Raw genomic sequence first — 24,014 nt, 5'->3', positions numbered from 1 at the left:
CCAAGATATTACATGAGATCACCAAGGGAGTGAATACACACTCTCACAGAAGGGGACCAAGGACTGAGCCCTGGGGCACATCATCAGGCTAAGGAGCCTGAGAAGGAATGGGAAGTTAGAAAAAATGTCAAGGAAGTATGGAGTCCTGGAAGCCAAGTGAAGAAACTGTTTAAAAGAGGAGGGAGAGACTAGTTTTATCGAATGTTTGTGAAAGATCAAGTAAGATGAGGAATAAGAACTGAAAATTTAAAATCCACTCCTTAGTCATACTAGCCACATTTCAAGTGCTCAATAACCACATGTGGATAGTGACATGACAGTGTAAACACAGAGCATTCCCATCATAAGCAAAACAGAAACTGTCCGCTGAACAGTTCTGATGTAAAGAAACAGAAGACAGAAAAATGAGCAATATGTAGGTAACTGCTAAATGTGGTGGTGGGAGTTTGTGGAAGTCCTCTTTTGATAACCTTTATCTTTCAAAACAGAAATGGGAAACAAGGCCACTAGCTGAGCAGGAAAACAGGAGAAAATGTGGTGGAGATCTAAAAAATGAAAAGACAGTATGACAGCTGAGCAGAATGAGAGATGGAATAAGAAAGAATTAATGAAATGTAAACTCCTGTGGGAGTTGGGATTGTTGGAGTTCACCTAACCTCTTGACTCTGTACATGCATATCTTTTGCCAAACTTGGGCACTTTTCAACTATTTCTTCAAGTACTTTTTCATACACACCCTCTTCCTCCTCTTCTTCCAAGGCTCCTCTGGTGACAGAAATGTTAAGATTTTTTGTTACAGTCCACAGGTCTCTGAAACTCTGTTCATCTTTTAAATGTTTTATTTTCTCTGCATTGTTCAGATTAAGGAATTTCTATTGTTCTATCTTCAAGTTCACTGATTCTCTCCTCTGTCCTCTCCATTCTGTTGTTGAGAGAACTGCTGAAGCATTTTTATAATGGCTGCTTTAAAATCTTTGTCAGATAACTCTAATATATGTGTCACCTTGGTGTCAGTATCTCTTGATTGCCTTTCTCATTCAAGTTGAGATTTTCCTGGCTCTTACCATGACAAATGATTTTCAATTGAAATCTCAACATTTTGGGTATCATGACATGAGACTGGACCTTATTTAAATCTTCTGTTATAGCAGGCCTCCTCTGACACCACCCCAGTGGAGAGAGGGAAAGTCTACTCATTACTGCTGTTGCTGCCAGACAGGGGTAGAAATCCAGGCTCCCCACAGTGTCTCCACTGATGTCACAGGGGTGGGGGAGGCCTCATTAATGCCTGGTGGAGAAGTAAATCTCAGCTCCCTATATGGCCTTCTCTAACCCTACTCTGGTGGGATGAGGGGTGGTGGTTGGAGCACCTCACTTTATCCTGGCATAAGTGGAAATCTAGACTCTATACTAACACTTTGCTAGCAGGGGTGGGGGTGAAGCCACAGTCCTTTCTGTGCTGTTTGTCTAAGGTCGAGTGGTTATTTTCTAAAAGTTTTCTGTCTTGCTAAGCTGCCCCTTTCCTGGTCCTCGGGCTAGAGAAAACAGGGTTTTCTTGGGGCTTTTTCAGCTTATACCTATTAACATTTCCAGACTGCTGATTTTTCCAACATCAAGTCTGAGATATATGAGACTAAAGGAAAACGCTTGGAACTTACGATTATGTCATTTTTTGGGTCTTGAGGTCCCTAATAAGACTGCCTTCTTCAGAGTTTTCTTATGTTTGTTTTATATATAATGTCCAGGTTTTTTAACTGTACTTATCATACAAAGAATAGGGGAAAATGACCTTCATTTATTTATGATTTTTTAAAATTTCCTTTTTCATATTCTATTTCTTTTTTTTCATATTCTATTTCTAAAGGAGTATCTTTTGTGTTTATTTACTCTGTGTTCCTTCTAGGTTTGTCTTTAAATCTGAAATTATTTTAAAATTCTTTCCTAACTTCTATCATCTCATTTCTGAATTTTTCTAGTCTTGGTTATATTGTTCTTTCATGTATTTTATCATTTTCTTATTGTATGTTAGCTTACTTTGGAATACTAAGTTATAATTTTTGTCAGTTTTTCTATTATGCTTTCACATTGAAGGGGTATTATTCTACTTATTCTCTTCTTTTTTATAATAACTTTCTATGAGATTTGACCTTGATATTTTTTCTGTTGCTAAATTTTAATTTTTTTAATTTAATTTTTTTGTAATTTAAAAAAAATTTTCCTGAACCCTTATAGGAGACGCTTGATTTAGCTAGTTTTTCTAGCTTCTCAGCTCACTAGCTCCTCTTCTGTTGTAGTGTAGTGTCCAACTATTTGGCACCTTACTTGAGATCTCCTAGCTCTGTTCCCCTCTCAGACTGTTATCTGGACTTTCTTTCTCTGCTGTCCCTGTCCTGTTCAATTTGAATTCTATTCCCAGCAGCTTTTCTTCAGTGTGGGACTTTCTCCTACAAAGAGTCTTTGGCTGGTTTTTTGAAAGTTAATAAGGCACAAACTGTTCCAGCACCTTCAGATCCTACTACAGATCCCTTGAGCTCATCCCCACTACTAGAACATGCAAAATCTTCCCAATTCCAGCTGCTGTTCTCAAAGCAGCTTGCTGAGCTTTCCAGCGGGTCTTTGGGTTTACTGCTGGTGGGCCCAGTGCTCCCCTTTGCTTACTCCTACATAGATACTGATAGCACAAAGGTCTTGTAGCTGTCAATGGTTTAACCCCACCTATTTGTGTGGATGCCTTCTGACCAAGTTTGTTATAGATATTATCCATGTGTTTTTTATTTTGCTATCCTAGTTGTTCTCTGTGCTTTAGTGACTATGTTTGGGGGATTCAGAAACTATACTATTACTGCCATATTTCCAGAATTCCTTAAAGAACAGATGCTGATTTTTGACAATCTTCATTAGTAAAAAATGTTTAGAAAAACTTTCCAGGGCACAAAATCAGCACAACAGTAGGTGTTCAAAAATTTCTCCCCAAAGTCAAACTCCATAGCTAATTCCACTGTGAAAACATACTCTCCCTTCAGGATGAGCAGCATGGAACCAGCAAAAGACCTTGAACCCTGGGAAGTATTAAAGAATGGCATAATTTCCACTAGCAAACTATAAATGCAAGCCGTTTAACCTATAGCAATGTTAATTAAATTAAGAGGCAAATCAATCCCCTATTTATATAGGACCTATTATATATATCTAACACAAAATCTGAGAGACAGTGTCTGGAAAAGATGAATTGTTCTTTATTACAGCAATGAATTCTTTGTGGCTCCCAATTTCAAAAACTAAGAATATGTCCCCAAAAGTCTAGAATACAACTACTAAAATACTAACAGAGATTTTCTTCAGGAATGCAATTACTAATGATTTCTTTTCTTTTTGCTTATCTCTACTTTAAATATTTTCAAAATGGAAAAGTAAGCTTCTTGTAAAAATTTTTAAAACAACTTACGCTAGAACCATGTTGTAATCTGAGTGGTTGAACATATATCCTCCAACAACCCACATTATATTTCCATTGACCACAGCTTTGTGAGAGGCTCTGGGGAGCTTTAGGTTAGAATATTCCTCTTGTGTCCAAAATGACTGGTTAGCTGGTACAGGAACTGAACATCCAGGACCTAATAAAACATAATAAATTAGCTTCACAAAATGCAGCTTTAAAATTACTGCAATTCAGGAATTCCCTGGGAGTCCAGTGGTCAGTGCTCTGCACTTCTACTGCAGGGGGCCTGGGTTCAATCCCTGGTCAGGGGAACTAAGATTCCCACATGCAGTGCAGCAAGGACAAAAAAAAAAAAAAAAAGAAAACTACTGCGTTTCAAGTTTGAATCATCTAAATACAACAAATTATCTAAAGAATATTTACAGTCTTTCCTTTAGCATCTAAATATCAGACATATCCCTTTAATTTGTGCTTTCAATTTACTCAAAGGTAGTGACCAAGGGTAATCTCTAATAAAATTCAAAATCACATACTTTCTAATGAAGACCTGACAATATCTAGGTTAGGATTTTTTAGTAATAAAATACTTGCTTAAGCAGCTCTCAGAGGAAAGAGTGTACAAAGGAATTATTAATTCAAATGAAAAACTTTAGGGACTTCCCTGGTGGTGCAGTGGTTAAGAATCTGCCTGCCAATGCAGGGGACATGGGTTCGATCTCTGGTCCAGGAGGATCCCACATGCCGTGGAGCAACTAAGCTCGTGCGCCACAACTACTGAGCCCGCGCACCTAGAGCCTGTGCTCCGCAATAAGAGAAGCCATTGCAATGAGAAGCCTGCGCAACGCAACAAAGAGTAGCTCCCACTTGTCTCAACTAGAGAAAGTTCACATGCAGCCAGGAAGACCCAACGCAGCCAAAAATAAATAAATTTTTGAAAAAAAAACAAAAAAAACTTTAGAGCTAAAATGTAAAGACTAGTCCTGGGAGTATTACAAACCATCCATTTCCAAAATCAAGAAACTCCTTTTTTGAGAGGTTTGGCTTCTGCTCCAACATTTGCAAAGTGGTAGGTAGTCAAATACTTCAATTATTTAACTGCTCAATGTCAGCCAAACCGAACAAACTAAAGCATCTAAACAAGCACATTTCTGGAAATTCAAAATAAATGTGTTCAAGAAAGGGGTAAATGTATTAAAAAAAACCCAAAAAACTAAATCAGTAACAGCTGCTATCACCCACCCCTTGAAGAATTTGCTAAAGGGCTTCTTTAATAATCTGTATCTGCAGATAATTCCAATAACTGACTGCTTTAGGATTCTACTGTATAATCAACCCCAATTTTCTCTGAATTTATTGAAAGTTTCTGTGGAGAGACCATTATTGTCAGCTCTTGTTCCACCTCCCAGCTTGGTTCTCTATGTCTTATGGCTGAGACCAAGTTCTCTAAATTCATGAATGAACTGCAAAGACTGTTAAACTGCTCCACATCTCTAGAGACCACAACCATACATCTATGAATTCAAAGATTTGTAAGAAGCTGAATAAAGAGATATGAAAATTTAAACGCTTCCTGATATTTGATTAACATAAATGGTACAGATATTAGGAATAAAGTCAATCTACAACTTATTAAACTAGAAACATTCTGTAAATTGAAAGAAAAAAAAAGAAACAAAGAAGTTCCTACCCTGCCACTCTGAGAAGCAGGAGCATCCTCTGACATCACTTGAATTGCAGATGCCTCGATGAGGAAAACCACAGTTATTTACACAGTGAGGGATGTCACATGCTTCACCTTTCCAGTTTTCAGAACATTCACATTGAACAGTGTTGCTGCTATTACTCATCTTACATTCTCCTCGGCCTGAGCAATTATTCGGACACATGTCAAAACTATAAAAATAGTGGGGGGAAATTAAATCAACACAAAGCAACATTTTGATTAACTTAGCAGAACTTCCTCCTACACAAGGCTTAAGAAATCTTACTGTCTAGCCAGTTCATTCACAAGCGTAATTGCAGTACTTACCATTTAGCCTAAATGGGATCACTCAACCCTGCAGAACTAGGGCAAGTAATAAAATCAAATTAAACCTGTTGGATTCTCATAAGAAGAGACAGTTAAAGAGATTACAAGAAGAGAAGAGATTCTTGCAAAATATCCAGGCTTAGCTCCTTAAGGACAGGATGACTATCCTAATTCTTGGTAGCCCACAAATGGTGAGCATTATAAAATTGCCAAATGCATGCTAGCAAAGCTGGAGAAGAAAAGGATAAAACAAATTGCAAACAATACACTACCATCCTCATTCCTCTGGATAGTCTCTAAAAGTTTACAGAATTTGCTTAAGATTATTGCTCAGATTGGTGTGTATTAAATTCCTTAGCAAGTTTATCTACCCATCTCAGATGCAAGAAAAGGGAGGGGTAGTTTAACTTAATACATGAGTTTAACCATAAAGTGTTGCATAGTAACGTGACAATGATATTGACAACACTTTGAAAAGACATAATTCTGATTTTAAAAAGGGGGGATAACAGGATTAGCAAGATACTGTAAGAGTGTAAAGAAAACTAAAAAGGAATTTTGTAGCAAAGCATGCCAGAAAATCAGGAATCAGTTACAAAACAAGCTAATTAACATTCACACCTACATCCTAACGTCAGTTCACGATACATTTATAATAAAATTTTATAAGTATGTGTATATAGTATTTTTATAATCTATGTTATAATATAATATAATAAATGCATATGCCTACTTTTCAAACCCAGGCTTGTGATGAGCTGCCCAGGCTGCTAAGTCACAAACCTTGGGTACCTGAAAAACTGAATCACCATACCAATCAAGATAAAGATGGCTTTAACTAGGGTTGAAAGACTACTGAGATTCTGAGAAAATGGGCAAGAAAAAGAACCCAGTATAAAGGTTACACACGGGGGTTATCAGCTATACCAGGAGTTGTCAAACGTATTGTGTAAAAGGCCAGATAATATATATTTTAGGTTTTGTGGGCCACAGAAGTTCTTTATCACAGACCCCCTGCTTATGGCATTTTATGAATTTAACTACTTCTGAAAATAAACATTTCTTAGGAAAAAAAGGTAAAGACAGAAGTTAGCTTCTCTCCTACTGCAACAAATTCCAAAAGCTGCCCAGAGTCTGTCTGTCTACATTTCCTTTGTAACCTCAACTAAGTTGTCATCAATGGGCCAACTACTGAGTACATGAAAACTACTAATATTTGTTAAATTGTACTTAGCAAACTCCTCCAAAGTTTTTATCCATTGGCAGGAATGGATAATGCCCCTCTTTTCCAGGAGACGCTCAACAGCAGCAAGACCTGGGTTGCAACTCTGGTTCCACTGCTTTGACAATTTACTTTACCTTTTCCTGCCACTTGCCTCATTTATAAAAGAAGTAGAAAAACAGTGGCTGTAACTGAGTTTTTAAAAGAACTTTAAATGAGAAAATTCATGCAAACTGCTTAGCATAATGCCTGGCACATTGTAAACCCTCAATATGTTAGTCATTATTATTGTTAAAACAAAGTATACAGTCTTCTGAAAAAAATCACAAATATTAGACTTAAATATCTTACTTGTAAGTGATATTAAATCCAGTCAAATTATAAGCAGCATCACTAAAAAAATGCAGCAGGGCATAACCTGATGTGGCAACGACCTCTGGGACAGTCTCGTTGCCATCTCTCTCAGGAACAATGAGGCCACTGAAATGAAAACACATGTCTTATAAAGGGAAGCATAATCACAGACACATCACATGGTGACAGAACACAAATTCAACTGGATTTCACCCTTGTAATTTAAAAAGCCACTTATAGGAAGAGGGCCAAATTCCTGTGATAAATGCACAGGAACAGATCTGAATCTTTTGCTAAGCTCTTCTCTATTCTAGGTTATATATATATATATATATATATATATGTATTTTTTTTTTTTTTGCGGTACGCGGGCCTCTCACTGTTGTGGCCTCTCCCGTTGTGGAGCACAGGCTCTGGACGCGCAGGCTCAGCGGCCATGGCTCACGGGCCCAGCCGCTCCGCAGCATGTGGGATCTTCCCTGACCGGGGCACGAACCCGTGTCCCCTGCATCGGCAGGTGGACTCTCAACCACTGCGCCACCAGTGAAGCCCCTAGGTTATATTTTAAATGAGATTTGAAACCGACGACCCTATTCTTTTTTTTTTTTTAAGTAAAACATTTTATAATACTCCTTTGAAAAACTGAGTAAACCTCCACAATCACAGAAAGTAACAAACTTTATGAGTTCATGGATACCAAACATATACCATTGAAAGACATGAAAAGTAAAAATAGAAATAAAAGTTTGATATACAAACATCCATCATCCCAATACTATTAGCATTCTGATGTACTTTCTTTGTTTAATTGATACCATGTTACATATCATATTCTATTTTACAGGTAATATACCATAAGCATTTCTATGTCTCTAAGAGCTCCCTCAGAACTTTTAGAACCTTACTCAGAGCTCAGTCCACAACAGTATCTGTTGGGTGTCTACAAAGAGAAAGAATTACCGAGTCAAAGGGTCTAAATGATGGCTTTAAGGCTCTTAATCCATATACCAATTTGCTTTCCAGAAGAGAGATGGTGACTTGAAATCCCACCGATAGAGAATGAAAGGGTCCATCCCACCTAACCCCGCCAACAAGGAGAATTACCAGTCCTACTTTAGTTTTGCTAATTTAATATGTGAAAGTGATTTTTTTAACCTGTGGTTTTGAGCTTCTCTTATACTCCTGAGGTTAATCATTTTTCCTATGTTTACTTGCATCTTTTGCTTTTCTTCATATGCTCCTATCTTTTGCCCAGTTATTGTTCAGTACCACCATCATCTCACTCAGTTAAAGCCTAACTCCTTACCAGGCCCTGTGCAATCTGTTCCACACACACAATCCCATCCGATGAACAAACGTCTCATGTATTACAGATGGTCCCCGACTTACAATGGTTCGACTTACAATTTTTTGACTTACAGTTTTTTGACCTACAATTTTTTGACTTTACAATGGTACAAAAGGGATACACATTCAGTAGAAACTGTACTTAGAATTTTGACCTTTTCCCAGGCTAGCGATATGCTGTTGATACTCTCTCACGATGCTGGGCACCAACACAAAGCTGTAGCTCCCAGTCAGCCACACGATCACAAGGGTAAACAACCAATACATGTACAACCACTCTGTACCCAGACAACCTTTCTGTTTTTCACTTTCAGTACAGTATTCAAAATTACATGAGATATTCAACATTATAAAATAGGCTTTGTGTTAGATGACTTTGCCCAACTGTAGGCTAATGTAAGTGTTCTGAGCACATTTAAGGTGGGCTAGGCTAAGCTATGATGTTCGGTAGGTGAGGTGTATTAAATGCATTTCAACTTACAATATTTTTAACATACAATGGGTTTATCAGGACATAACCCCATCATAAGCCAAGGAAGATCTGTACTCTCTTCCTTTCACTGGCTCAACCCCAGCCACACGGGCCTCTTTTCTTTCCTAAAGCACATACTTTTGGGCTGATGACTATCTCAAATGCTCATTCATTATGACCTAGCAATTCTATTTCTTAGTAGAAGAAACACTTGCTCACATACACAAATATATAAGAATCCTCACCGCAGCACTATTCAGAATGAGAACAGGTTGAAAACCACCTAAATGGTCATCTGGGAGCTGGATGAATGAGTCATTACATACGTTAGGTCTGCAGGACTGACAAGGCGCTCATCAAGGCATTCTGATGAGTAGGAATAAAAACAAGCTGCAAGACGATGGGCCTAGTATATGTGTACATTTATGTGTATTTATACAAGTGCATATAAAAATGAGTGGAAGAGCATATAAGCAGGGTGTGAGGAGGAAGAAGGGATGGGATTTTCATTCAACAAGTTTTTAATATGCAGGCAGAACTAGGGGTTGCAAAACGGTGAAGCATTTTCTACTATGCATTCAACTAACAAATACTAAGTACTTACTACAAGTGAGGCACTGTTCTAGGTACCAGGAATACAACAGTGAAGACGTCTCTGCCTTTACTGGAGTTCATGCCAGAGAAAGAATAAGCCTAGATACGAACCCCCAACCCCTGGCCCACAGGTGTGTATATATAATGCCAGGTAGAGGTAAATACTATGAAGGGAAATAAAACAGAGTAAAAGAACAGAAAGTGCTACTTTAGAAAGGGCATTTAGGGAAGGACTCTTGGAAGAAATGACATTTGATCATAGACCTAAATGAAGGTTTCAACCATCATCATGCTTTCATCAGTTTTATATACCAGAATCCCCTAAAATGATGAGGGGTAAGTACTTGCAAGAGCAGGGCCACCTAGAAACACGTATGTCAAAAGCAATCTTGCCGTAAGAAATACTGGCACAGTAAAGGACTGGGGGACTCAGTCACATGTAGGACACTCTTTGTTATCTTAGCATGAGCTTCAGGGTCAGAGACGTGAGCTCCAATTCTTGTTCCACAAGCCTGTGCATGTCACTGACATCTCTGAGCCTTAGCTTCCTCAAAAGCACAATGAAAGAAATCCTATCTACCTCACAGCAATGTAATGAGAAACTGTTAAAGCATGTGAAGGGCTTAAATAGCATCTCACACTAGTAGGTGCTCAATAAGAGATAGCTAATGGTATTTATTATTTATATGGTGGGGACATTTAAATGTATAGAACGAATGGCAGAATGGGTGGAGGGAGAAAGAATGGAGAGTCAGAAGGAGTGGGAGGGCCACCTGCACTAGATGACCACGTTGCTGGAGAAAGGGGATCAGCTTCCCTACTGTCAGAGAGACTTAGGCATTTGCTTCTTTTCACTTCAAAAACTTGTGACAGCTTCAGAATGTGCTTTTTCCCAGTGTGAAAATAAAACAACTGGTTTATGACAAAAATAAACTTTGTACAGAATAAATGAATATAAACCTCAACCCAGTGTGCAAGGCAATAGAAAGTGTGTGGGTGAGAAAGTGATGCTGCAGGCTTGCCGTTCAACTGTCACCCTGAGCTGCCTCCACCACCCTGTCCCCTGCCCCTAGGCAGGTAAATAAATGCAGGCTCAGTTTAGGCTGCAGCCAGCTGTTCAACTTGAGAAAATCAAGAACTGCTTGCCCTGGGGTTCTTCATAATCTTATATTGTAAACACAGAGTACCATTGTTTAGAACCATTTCTGAAAATCGCTGAACTAAAGATACTGTCTTAATTCAACATAACTGTCCCAGACAGATATAGGCTCTCTGAACACACCTGGGGCACAGTCTGACTTTCCCAACTACACTATGTTAAGTTTACATAGTTGGCAAATCCTCAGTTTGACACACCTCTCTCCTTGCAAAACTATACACGCAAGGACAGGCAGATGTGGAAGGTAAGCCAGATTTTTAAAGTCAGGGTTAGGAGCCTGGGGATGGGTCCAAACAGCATCTATACTTCTGAGTGGTGAAGGAGGGTCCACAGCCACAAAAGAGGTGCCTGCCTTTGATTACCTGCCACAAACTGACCACGATTTCCATGGGGTGCTGGACAGGCTAACTCCCGCTTTCACAAGACTTCCTCTAACAGCTCTGCATCACAGCCTAAACAAATGTCTCACCAGTATTTGACTTTCTTAAAAATAACAACAAAAACCTCTAGAAGGAATAAGAATTTCCTCAGAGAGGAAAACTATTCTCCCTGCTCTATCACCACTACCACCTCTGCATCTCCCTACCAACAGATCTGAGCAGAGCGAGCAGGTACTCCACAAAGGTGCTGCACTTATGCATTTGTTGAAGTGAATGCACCACAAAGTCATAATGTTGTGCAGCTGGAAGAGACTTGCTCTAGTGGTTCTCAAATTTGTCCAGTAATGGAACTCTGTTTGTTAAACAAATTTTATTCAGAATTTCAGCATATAAAAGATAATGTGATCAACCAGTTCAGAGTCAAATTAAACTTCATGGACTGCAATACACCCAGAGAAAACACAGTACAACACCTTCATTTTAGGCTTCAGAAGATGAGGACTAGAGTGCTTAAATGAACTATTCAGACTCATGCAGAGCCTTGGGCAGAACGCAGATTAAAAGTCCAAATCTTCTGAATCCTGTGTGGCTCTCTTTTTCTTTATTTGGCTGAACTATCTGCCGCCAGGCTCACTCCACTCTGGGCCCCCAGCACATCACCACTGGGTTGATTCCTCTATCCAAAGTCCTCCTGACCCAACAGCACTCCTCAGCTCCCCATCTTGTGACATTGCCTTATGACCTAAACAGTTATTTTCAAATTCTTCCGCACATCAGTGCTTCAGGGGTTCTGTGTTTCAGGTAAATTTCAATTATTAAACATACATTATCTCACTATGATTTTAGAAAATGCACACTCAATTATGTCATAGGTTAAATTTTAACACAATCAATGCATTAATTTATACATTTCAGTAAATAAACTTTTTTATAGAAGCTTAAAAATCCTCCTGTTGTCTGTACATATACTGTGGCTTCTCTCAAAAGTCACTGACTAAAACAGTTATACCCTTTTGCTTGTTTTGTGGTTGCTGTTGGTTCACATGTCTGCTCATTAAATACACAGTCTGGGTGAACTACAGGGTTATGCATACCCTCTTGGCAGATGTTCCCACAGGGCTATTGGCAAGCTGATTCAAAGTGCCTGGCACATAAAGAGAGGACTCCATGAGTTTTGATTAACAAATGCAGTATCAAGTAAACCTCCAACAAGTACTATTATCATGATAACATCATACTACAGATAGTTTTTGTGCTGTGTTAAAGTTTGGGGTGCCTCTTGCTATAAGACAAGGTATGAGTCAAATTCTGGCATAAAGATGTATATGCCCAACATGTAGCCAATATTTTGATGCTTAGCATGGCCTATCCACGCTGTTCTTTGGCCCTCTAAGTGAATCTCTAAAACCCAGAAAATGGCCTTGGTTCTCAGTTCAAAGACATGTTGCAGAGATTTCTAAGCCAAAGGGAGTGGAGAAATACAAGGGCACATTAGTTCCCTGATCTCAGCTGTCCTTTGCCTCCTCATGTTCTGTTCACTCTCTGTTATCTCCTCACCTACAAGAGACATCAACCAGCCCCATGTGAGGAATACAAAAAATATTTGTTAAATTGATTTCTTTTAAAGTCAGGGAAATCAAATATTTGAGGGAAAGAAATCCAGAAAGTCAGCTGACAACTATGACTCTCTAAGGATACGCATTTTAGAAAAAATATATTTAAAAAATCCTCTATCAAGTAAAAGGAAGAAAAATAAAACAGTTTTGAATTTGCATGTGGTCAAAAATATAATAAACAACACAGCCACTTACTGTTAATAAAAAGTAAAATGTCAAAACAATTCAGAGCACCCCATGTATTTGGTGTTAAGCTGTTTAACAACAAACACAGAATATACTGTAGAAAAAAAATCACAACACATAACTGGAATGTTCCTCATTCTCCACAGGTAACCACTGTTCATTTTATGTATACTCTTCCAAAACTTTTCCCTCACCCATATTAAGGTATATACATAATTACACATCACACACACACACACACACACACACACACACAGAGCTATATCTGAATTCAACAAATAACTCCTGAATGCCTATGCAATGAAGAACACAACAAGGATCAAGATAAACATGGTTCCTGATTTAATTTTTCACAGAAATAATATATTCGATATATTGCTCACAAAACATTTTTAGATGTAAACTTCACCACCACCACAAGAAGTAGGTAAATTTGATACTACTATCACAACTTTATAGATCAGGAAACTAAAAAGAGAGGTCAAGTTCTCTGCCCAAAAACTCACCCAGAAGCTACAGGAAACCAAGTTAGGACTAGCACACAAGTGATAGGACTCCATAACTAGTACTCTTTCCATGAAGTAAATGTTTTAAGTGATAAAAAAGGTGAATCCAGTAAGAATACAATCTAGGAGATACATAAATGCAGAAATCAAACAATGGTTAACCAGTATTTATATGACTGAGCTTACCTAAAGGCAGCAACTAGAGGTGCGTAAATTGAGTCCCCATCATAAACATATAAATGGTCCCAACTACACTCTGTAGCAAAATGATTGAAACGAAGTCTCATTATTCTATTTGGCCTGAAAAGAACAGAAAAAAGTAATTTATAATAATCATAATCACTATAAAACATTTGAGAAAAAAAAATAGATTTTTAAAGAATTTATATATAAAGAAGAAATTAATAGTATGTAATCAGTACTCCTTCACTTGTCAAAGATTTCCTTAGTACTTTCTATGTGCTAGAGACCACTAAATATGCAATGGTAAACAAAATAGACATGGTCTATGCATCTTTGGGCCTTATAGTCTATACAGTGGCCATTCTTTACCAATCCATCAGCCTTTCTTATTCAACTTAAGATTTCATACTACATCATTTTACAAACACACCTGCCAATCCTCTAAACTCACCTGCCCCTCTGCCTTTTCATGGAACTCCCTGGAAGAAGCCCTGGTATAGAGAAAACCAAGCCATGCTGGAGAAAGTCACAACATTGGGTAGGCTGATTCCAATACTGGTGCTTCGATTCTGCCAGCAGTCCTACTACTAGTTCTCAATTTCTATTTCAGACCACCCAGTCCCACCTCCCTGCTTATGCTCAGCACTCAGACAAAAATTTCTCAAATTCCCACTTTCTAAAATAGATACATCTACCTACTTTTCCTTCCATCTCTCAAATATTTAACATCTCCGTCTCATCTGAAACTTCCAAGTCCAGACTTAAATCTCTTTAAGTATCACATATTTTACAAAAAACAACAAAACACAAAAAACTTTAAATCCCAACTCTCCTTCCAGCTACTATCAGACCTATCCCTTTCTCCTCTGAAACTCCTCAGGAGACTTCGGTTTTCTCCATTTCCTCACATCCCACTCACCTTTTCACTCTCCAACCTGGCTTTAGGCCAAAGACTCTACTCCAAAAGTTCTTGGTAATATCAACACCATCTATATACTGGTGATTCCTAACTATATGTCTCCAGCCTGAACCTTTCATCTACCCCATACTTCTTGTCTAACCAAACAATTAAATAAATACATAAACAAGTTAACTCACATGGTGATGAATACTGGGAAGAAATTAAAGGAATGTGATGTAGTAGTACAACAGGTGGTGGGGAGATACCCCAGAAAGTTTTGGAAAAGATCAGAATGGCGAGAGATAAGCCATGTGAAAAGTCTGGGGGGACAATGTTTCAGGCAGATAGAATAACAGTCTTAAAGTTTTAGACTTTAGAAGTTGATGTGTCCAAGCAACGTGAAGAAAATCAGCATGTCTGAAACATAGCAAACAGAAGGAATAAGATAAGAAGTGAGTGAGAGGTGGGCAAGGGGCAAAGGTAAAAACCGGAGGCCAATTTCAAGGCTATTACAGTGGCCCAGGAAAGAGAGGATGGCTGGTGGTTCTTAAAATAACTGTAGAGTTGAAGATGAAGAGGATTGGGGAGATATTCTTGAGGGGAAAACTGATAGAACTTACTGACAGGCTGAATATGTGGATAAGGAAACGGAGGATTTGAAGTTTTTTGCTTAGTTTTATGCTTAGGCTGAGGTGGAGCAACCACTGACAGCACACTCAGAGCAACAGTGGAGAAGGACATCAGATGGGAGTGAACTGGTAGAAAGGGCAAGGGCAGACAGCTCCTTAGAGCAGCAGTTCTCAGAGTATGGTCCACACAATGCCAGGGTCCCTGAGGCCCTTTTAGGAGGTCCAAGAGGTAAAAACTATGGTTATTTAGACTTGGATATCTGGTAGATATTTTCTTGAAAATGAACAAAGCAAGCCTGTATTTGTTGCCAAAGAAAATATAAGCTTTCAAGCAATAATGAGTTTTGGAAAATTTGTACCTACCACCCAGATACAACTTCCCAATACTTAAAATTTTCTGATGAGATTGATGGTGATTTTTAACTACGGTGATGTTTTAAATTTCATATAATGAAATATATCGACATCTGGAAGACCTGCATAATTCAGTGAACCAATATTTTCCGAATGTTACAAACTCATGCATGGGTTAAAGATCTATTTAAAGTACAAGAAAACCAATTAAAAAAATTTTTTTTATTTTTGGCCATGCCACACGGCATGTGGTATCTTAGTTCCCTGACCAGGGATCGAACCCATGCCCTCTGCAGTGGAAGCGTGGAGTCTTAACCATTGGACCGCCAGGGAAGTCCCATAGAAAACCAGTTTTAACTTAACAAGTTCTAAAAGTTCATTAGGATCATTTCAGATTCCACACTGCAATTCAGTTTTAAGAAATTACCACTTGTCCAGTTTTGGTCCAGTCTTCTAAGACTGTCCACAATTATTTTAAAGGGTTATTAATGGTTGCAATGCGAGTTAATGCATGTGACACTTTCTGCAAGAAGCTTTTAAGAAGCAGGTCTGCTTTCTCCGTACTTCCTCCTTCCCCTCCTGCTGGCTGCAGTTAGCCAACAGTGAAGCTAATGAATGAATGGCAGAGCTTGGGTCCTACTACCAATGGGAAGAAAGCTGCCTGCTGACCAGGAACACCTGCCTTGGAACTGTTATGTGAGGAAGAAATAAACTTCCATATGTTAAATCACTAAAAATAGTAAATAAATAAATAAGTAGGCCTATTAAAATCTCTTCCCTTCCCTACTACATATTCAAGTGAAGTCTAATCTTCTTCATATACCTCAACCATAATAAAATATTGTAACAGTTTTTTAACTATTACAACTGAAAATATACAAATTTCTGGTGTGTATAATTCATTTGCAAATCAACACAGAAGTTTTTTTCAATTAACATTGAAGATTAAGAAAAATAAGAAAATCAAATTCACTTGTCAAAGTAAAGGTTACCAAATAAAAAATATTTTAAGTTGCCACAGATTGTTAATTTTACACGTTGGAAAAGTAATCTCACAATGAGCTCTATCCTGAAGAAAAAAAAAAAAAAAACTTAGCCATTACTACTTACTGTCCTTCAATGAGCCATGTGCACTTTGTTTTATATTTATAATTTCCAGGTCCATCTGTTATAAACCCAGAAGATCCAGTTAGTCTGTAATTCAAAAAATAAAAAAATTTAAATGCATCAAAATTTCATATATTAATAATATCTTTCTTAATTCTCAATACAATCCAAGAGGGTACACTGATGCATACTATGACCAGAAGAAAAAGACTGGATAGTTATACACAGATTACACAAATCTGGATGAAACAAATTCATGCCATATACTTAAGAAAAGGGGATACAAATACATTAAAAACAACAGGAATGAACAAAAACATACATCTTTCTAGCTGAGATGGGAAAATCACACTTTGTTTCCATACAAATGGCCACAAGAAGTTAGTTATAAATATCAGTTGGTTTTTAAAAAACAAGGCCACACAGTTACCATTACAAGTAAAATGTGTAAATGCAATAAATAACGCTGTGGCCAGCATAACTATGATGCGCAAGCACATCAATCCACAACACACAACAGACCCACCACAGCTATTTAGTTGCTTCTTCTGAAGTGGCAATCTACCACACTCTGTGAGCAGTGCACATCAGCACCTGACTTCCCACACACATGCCAAGCTTGAAGTTTATCAATATTTTTAGGTCTTGCCAATATGACAGGTACATCTTAGTATCTCATTAATATTTTTACTAGTACTAACCCTAATGTATGAAGATTCTCATGTGTTTTGGTCATTTGCATTTTCTCCTTTGCAAATTAAGACTCAATATTCTTTACTCACTTTGCTACCAAGTTATCTTTTTCAAAATAATGTTTAAGAGCGCTATTTATATTAAGAAGCTCCCATTTGTATGGTAAATGTACTATAAACATATTTTCTCAGTTTATGTCTAGTATATATTGTAGAAATATATACTAGAAATGTAGAAATTTTTAATATTTAACAATGCTATTTCTTTCCTCTTTGCTGTTTCCAGATCACTTTTCCTCCCTCTTCCATCAACAATGTCAGCCTTTCTGAAACAAATGCTCTCTTCTGGATCTGCCTCCCTTACTTTCTGAGTTATCTACTGACATCCCAATTACTCCTCTCCACCCACTCCAGATATCAGCATCTAGCTCACTGCCTTCCATTCAGCCACATCCAAGATGTCCCATCCAAAGCCCAGCCTCTCCATTTCTTAACTTCACCATTAACAATTTTTTCCTCTACCCCACTTTAGTTACCCACTCTTTTCAGCCCTGCTGTTAGGAGTGAAAACTCTACCATAAAATCTCCATTTAAAGCGACCTACACTCTGACCACCATCTCTGCTCTCTCTACTTCATTTAGCCTAATTCCCCCTCTCCAATGAATCTTCAGCCCCGACCTCCAATCCACACAACTATCACTTCTTTATGTTCATCACTCACACATTTCACTTTCTCACTTACCTAGGTATGATTCCAGGGTCCATCACAATTATCATCCCCCGCAAATCTCTTGACTTCTTTGCATTCTCTCTCTCTCTGCTGTACTTGCCTGATATAAATGTCTCTGTGTCTTACTCCCCAACATCCATTCCATTCCCAAAATATTAGTCTAAGCCAATCATGGTTTCCTGTGCCCCTTGCCAATTAGAAATGTGTATTAGTTAAGATTAAGTTCTAATGCAACTGACAGGAACACCTAAATAGTAATGGCTTTAACCAAGATATAAAGCCCTGGGCTTCCCTGATGGCGCAGTGGTTGAGAGTCCACCTGCCAATGCAGGGGACACGGGTTCGTGCCCCGGTCCGGGAAGATCCCACATGCCGCAGAGCGGCTAGGCCCGTGAGCCATGGCTGCTGGGCATGCGCGTCCGGAGCCTGTGCTCCGCAACGGTAGAGCCAACAACAGTGAGAGGCCTGCGTACTGAAAAAAAAAAAAAAAGATATAAAGTCCAAACATAAGCAACCTGGAGCACATAAAGCATTTCTATGCTCATCAGGGAGCTAATTAATGTTCTGCCATCTTGTTGCTCCGTCATCCTCAACATGTGCTTCCACCTCATAATCCAAGATGGCTGCACAAACTCCAGTTATTATTTCCATATTCTACACAGTAGGAAGGAGTTGAAAGAAAACAAGGTACATACCCCTGCCCTCTAAGTCAAACATGACAATTCAACTTACCCCCTAGCCAAAAATTAGACATACCTAAATGTACAGGGAGGCTGAGAAATATAGCCATTATCCCAGATGACCATATACTCTGTGAAAAATCAGGACTCTTTACTAATGAAGAGAAGACTACTACTTCTGTCACAGCATGTAATCTAATCTTAGATGTGAGGGGAAGTCTGATGGAGGGTTTCTAGGAAATATTTCCTCATTCCTAGCTACGACACCTAGATCTCCTCTTCAATAAGACTTGTTGCCAGCTGCAGAAATGAGTGTGGTCAACAGACAGCATCCAGCTGTCAGTTCCATTGGAGCTGCCTTGCCCTAGGTCATGCCCTTCCCAGCACAGCCCACACAGAGTGGGTATAAAGGCTGGGCATTTTTCAGTCTAACATGGGACAACTCTGGCAGGCAATCCTTACTCCAGAACTCTCCTTTGTCAGGCCTGCATTGAAGCTCAACTTCTTCCTTTGCCCAGTTCTGCTTCCTGCCCCTTCCTCTCACAGATGCTATAATTAACTTGTACCCCAAACTCCATTTCAGAAAATGCTTCCAAGAAACCCAGCCTATGACAGACAGACATCCAAAGAGACCATCCTTCTTCCTCTGGACTTTGCTATGTTTGGATTTTACTTCAGCCATCACGTTATGAGTCTAAACACAAAGCCAACACCAAGGATGACAAATCAAAGGAGTGCCAAGGTCCCTGAAGAGCCACACCAAACAGCCACAGAGACCACCCCAGGTTTACAGGTAAATAAATTTCCCAGTAGTTCAAACAGTTTTGTGGCTTTCTACTATGCTTCTTTTGTTTCTAAGAATTTCTACAGACTTCACATGGACATGTTCAGATATTTGCAAATCTGCATCCCTTTTGGAGAAAATATAGGTCAATTTTGAATATTTACTTCATATCTTTAAACATACACATTTACATAATTTTACAGGTAGTGAATAGATATGATCAGACAGGCTTTTTTGGGTCAACTAAAGGACAATTCTCCCTTGTCCACTGATCTCCCCAAGCACTCCACCCCTTCTCCCCACCAAGATAAACATTTAACAGAATTTCCATCCTGTTCCGCTGATCTATATTTCTGGTTTTGTGCCAATACCATACTGTTTTTTTAATGGTAACATTTATATATATATATATTTTTTAGTTTATTATTTATTTTTGGCTGTGTTGGGTCTTCGTTGCTGCACGCAGGCTTCTCATTGAGGTGGCTTCTCCTGCTGCGGAGCACAGGCTCCAGGCACATGGGCTTCAATAGTTGTGGCACACGGGCTCAGCAGTTGTGGCTCACGGGCTCTAGAGCACAGGATCAGTAGTTGTGGTGCACGGGCCCAGCTGCTCTGTGGCATGTGGGATCCTCCTGGACCAGGGCTCAAACCCGTGTCCCCTGCATTGGCAGGCAGATTCTTAACCACTGTGATACCAGGGAAGTCCCCATACTGTTTTGATTACTGTAGCTTTGTTGTATAGTCAGAAGTCATGGAGCCTGATTCCTCCATCTCTGTCTTTCTTTCTCAAGATTGCTTTGGCTATTTGGGGTCTTTTGTGTCTCCATACAAATTTTAAGATTTTTTGTTCTACTTCTGTGAAAAATGTCATTGGTAATTTGATAGGGATTGCAATGAATCTGTAGATCACCTTGGGTAGTATAGTCATTTTGACAATATCGATTTTCCCAATCCAAGAACATGGTATATCTTTCTGTCTGTTTGTGTCATCTTTGATTTCTTTCTTCACTGTCCTATAGTTTTTGGAGTACAGGTCTTTTGCCTCCTTAGATAGGTTTATTCCTAGGTATTTTACACTTTTTGATGCAATGGTAAATAGGATTGTTTCTGTAATTTCTCTTTCTGGTCTTTCCTTGTTAGTGTATAGAAATGCAAGAGATTTCTGTGTATTAATTTTGCATCCTGCAACTTTACCAAATTCATTGATGAACTCTAGTAGTTTTCTGGTAGCATCTTTAGGATTTTCTATGTATAGTATCATATCATCTGCCAACAATGAATTTTATTTCTTCTTTTCCTATTTGGATTCCCTTTATTTCTTTTTCTTCTCTGATCACCATGGCTAGGACTTCCAAAAATATGCTGAATAGAAGTGGCAAGGGTGGACATCTTTGTCTTGTTCCTGATTTTAGAGAAAATGCTTTCACCTTTTCACCATTGAGTATGATGTTAGCTGTAGGTGTGTCATACATGGCCTTTATTATGTTGAGATATGTTCCCTCTATTACAACTTTCTGGAGAGTTTTTATCATAAATCGGTGTTGAATTTTGTCCAAACCTTTTCCTGCATCTACTGAGATGATCATATGGTTTTTATTCTTCAATTTGTTGATGTAATGTGTCACAATGACTGATTTGCGGATATTGAAAAATCCTTGCATCCCTGGGCTATATCCCACTTGATCATGGTGTACAATTGTTTGAATGTACTGTTGGATTTGGTTTGCTTGTATTCTTTTGAGGATTTCTGTGTCTATGTTCAGCAGTGATATTGGCCTGTAATTTTTTGTGTGGTATCTTTGTATGGTTTTGGTATCAGAGTGATGGTGGTCTCATAGAATGAATTTGGGAGTGTTCCTTCCTCTGTGATTTTTGGCAATAGTCTAAGAAGGATAGGTGTTAACTCTTCTCTAAATGTTTGATAGAATTTGCCTGTGAAGCCATCTGGTCACAGACTTTTGTTTGTTGGAAGTTTTGTTTGCTGGAAGTTTTTAGATCACAGTTTCAATTTCAGTACTTGTGATTGGTCTATTCATGTTTTCTATTTCTTCCATGTTCAGTCTTGGAAGATTATACCTAAGGATTTGTCCATTTCTTCTAGGTTGTCCATTTTATTGGTTGCTTATGATCCTTTGTATTTCTGTGGTGTCATTTGTATTTGAGACCTCTCCCTCCTTTTCTTGATGAGTCTGGCTAAAGGTTTATCAATTTTGTTTACCTTTTCAAAGAACCAACTTTTAGTTTCATTGATCTTTTCTATTGCTTTCTTCATCTCTATTTCATTTATTTCTGCTCTGATCTTTATGAATTCTTTCCTTTTACTAACTTTGGGTTTTGTTTGTTCTTCTTTCTCTATTTGCTTTAGGTATAAGGTTAGATTGTTTATTTAAGATTTTTCTTGTTTCCTGAGGTACGACTGTATTGCTATAAACTTGCCTCTTAGAACTGCTTTTGCTGCATCCCATAGGTTTTGGATCGCCCTGCTTTCATTTTCATTTGTCCCTAGGTATTTTTTGATTTACTCTGATTTCCTCAGTGATCCATTGGTTTTTTAGTAACACTCTTTAGCCTCCACATGTTTGTGTTTTTTCGGTTTTTTTCTTATGGTTGATTTCCACTCTCATAGTGTGTGGTCAGAAAAGATGTTTACTATGATTTCAATTTTCTTAAATTTACCAAGGTTCACTCTGTGGCCCAGCATGTGATCAATCCAGGCGAATGTTCCACGTGCACTTGAGAAGAATGTGTATTCTGCTGCTTTTGGATGGAATGCTCTATAAATATCAACTAAGTCCATCTGGTCTAATGTATCATTTAAGGCCTGTGTTTCATTACTGATTTCCTGTCTGGATGATCTGTCCACTGATGAAACTGGGGTGTTAAAGTCCCCCACTATTATTGTGTTACTGTCAATTTCTCCTTTTGTGGATGTTAGTATTTGCCTTATATATTGAGGTGCTCTTATATTGGGTGCATATATATTTACAATTGTTATATCTTCTCCTTGGATCATTATGTAGTGTCCTTTGCCTCTTATAACATTCTTTATTTTAAAGTCTTTTTTGTCTGAAATGAGTATTGCTACTCCAACTTTCATTCCTGTTTGTGTGTAATACACTTTCCATCCCCTCACTTTCAGTCCATAGATCTGAAATGGGTCTCTTGTAGACAGTAAGAGTCTTGTTTTTGTATCCATTCATCCAGTCCATGTCTTTTGGATGGAGCATTTAATCCTTTTACATTTAAGGTTATTATCAATATGTATGTTCTTACTGCCATTTTGTTAATTGTTTTGGGTTTGTTTTTGTAGGTCTTTTTTCTTCCCTTCCTCTCTTGTTCTCTTCTCTTTGATTTGATGACTAACTTCAGTGTTGTGTTTAGATTCTTTTTTCTGTTTTGTGTGTGTATCTATTGTAGATGTTTGGTTTGTGGTTACCATGAGGTTTTGATATAGCAGCCTATATAAACGAGATGTTTTAAGTTGCTAGTCTTTTAATTTCAAATGTATTTCCAGTATCCTGCATTTGTTCTCTCCTCTTCTCACAATTGCTGGTTTTGATATCATATTTGTGTGCAGATGATTTCTTACCTTTACATATGTTTGCCTTTACCGGTGGGCTTTTTCCATTTGTAATTTTCTTGTTTCTAGTTGTGGCCTATTCTTTTCCGCCTAGAGAAGTTCCTTTAGCATTTGTTGCAAAGCTGTTGTGGTGGTGCTGAATTCTCTTACCTTTTGGTTGTTTGTGTGACAGCCTTGCTGGGTAGAGTATTCTTGGTTGTACGTTCTTCCCTTTCATCACTTTAAATATATCGTGCCACTCCCTTCTGGCCTGCAGAGTTTCTGCTGAGAAATCAGCTGATGACCTTATGGGAATTCCCTTGTACATTATTTGTTGCTTTCCCCTTGTTGCTTTTAATATTTTTTGTCTTTAATTTTTGTCAATTTGATTACTATGTGTCTCAGTGTGTTCCTCCTTGGGTTTATCCTGCCTGGGACACTATGTGCTTCCTGGACTTGGGTGACTATTTCCTTTCCCATGTTAGGGACATTTTCAACTATTATCTCTTCAAATATTTTCTCAGGTCCTTTCTCTCTCTCTCTTCTCTTTCTGGGACCCCTAAAATGAGAATGTTGGTGTGTTTAATATTGTCCCAGAGGTCTCTTAGACTGTCCTCATTTCTTTTCATTCTTTTTTCTTTATTCTGTTCCATGGCAGTGATTTCCACCATTCTGTCTTCCAGCTCACTTATCCATTCTTCTGCCTCAGTTATTCTGCTATTGATTCCTTCAAGTGTATTTTTCATTTCAGTTATTGTATTGTTCTTCTGTTTGTATGTTTAGTTCTTCTAGGTTTTTTTAAACATTTCTTGTATCTTCTCCATCTGTGTCTCCATTTTTTTCCCCACGGTCTTGGATCATCTTTACTATCATTACTCCAAATTCTTTTTCAGGTAGATTGCCTACCTCTGCTTCACTTAGTTGTTCTTCTGGGCTTTCCTCTTGTTCCGTCATCTGGATATATTCCTCTGCTGTCTCGTTTCTGTGATTGTGATTTCCATTCTGCAGATGGCAAAGTTGTAGTTCTTCTTGCTTCTGCTGTCTGCCCCGTGTTGGATGACGCTAAGAGGCTTGTGCAGGCTTCTTGGTG

At 38.3% G+C, this 24,014-nt stretch overlaps 1 protein-coding gene across 3 annotated transcripts in view; it reads right to left on the bottom strand.

Annotated features, from left to right (window-relative positions):
* Positions 1 to 24,014, bottom strand: part of ATRN (attractin) — a 175,848-nt gene that overhangs the window by 110,572 nt on the left and 41,262 nt on the right. For all 3 annotated transcript variants that reach the window (XM_033415733.2, XM_049698757.1, XM_004285303.3), the window contains exons 2-6: positions 16,482 to 16,565; positions 13,491 to 13,604; positions 7,042 to 7,170; positions 5,127 to 5,332; positions 3,446 to 3,614 (exon numbers count right to left, since the gene is read on the bottom strand). In XM_033415733.2, coding sequence (XP_033271624.1) covers positions 3,446 to 3,614; positions 5,127 to 5,332; positions 7,042 to 7,170; positions 13,491 to 13,604; positions 16,482 to 16,565 — 702 coding nt within the window. The remainder of the gene's footprint in view (positions 1 to 3,445; positions 3,615 to 5,126; positions 5,333 to 7,041; positions 7,171 to 13,490; positions 13,605 to 16,481; positions 16,566 to 24,014) is intronic.

This window comes from Orcinus orca, chromosome 16 (assembly GCF_937001465.1).
Source record: "Orcinus orca chromosome 16, mOrcOrc1.1, whole genome shotgun sequence".
Classification (NCBI taxonomy): domain Eukaryota; kingdom Metazoa; phylum Chordata; class Mammalia; order Artiodactyla; family Delphinidae; genus Orcinus; species Orcinus orca.
This window is presented reverse-complemented; position numbering and strand designations above follow the sequence as displayed.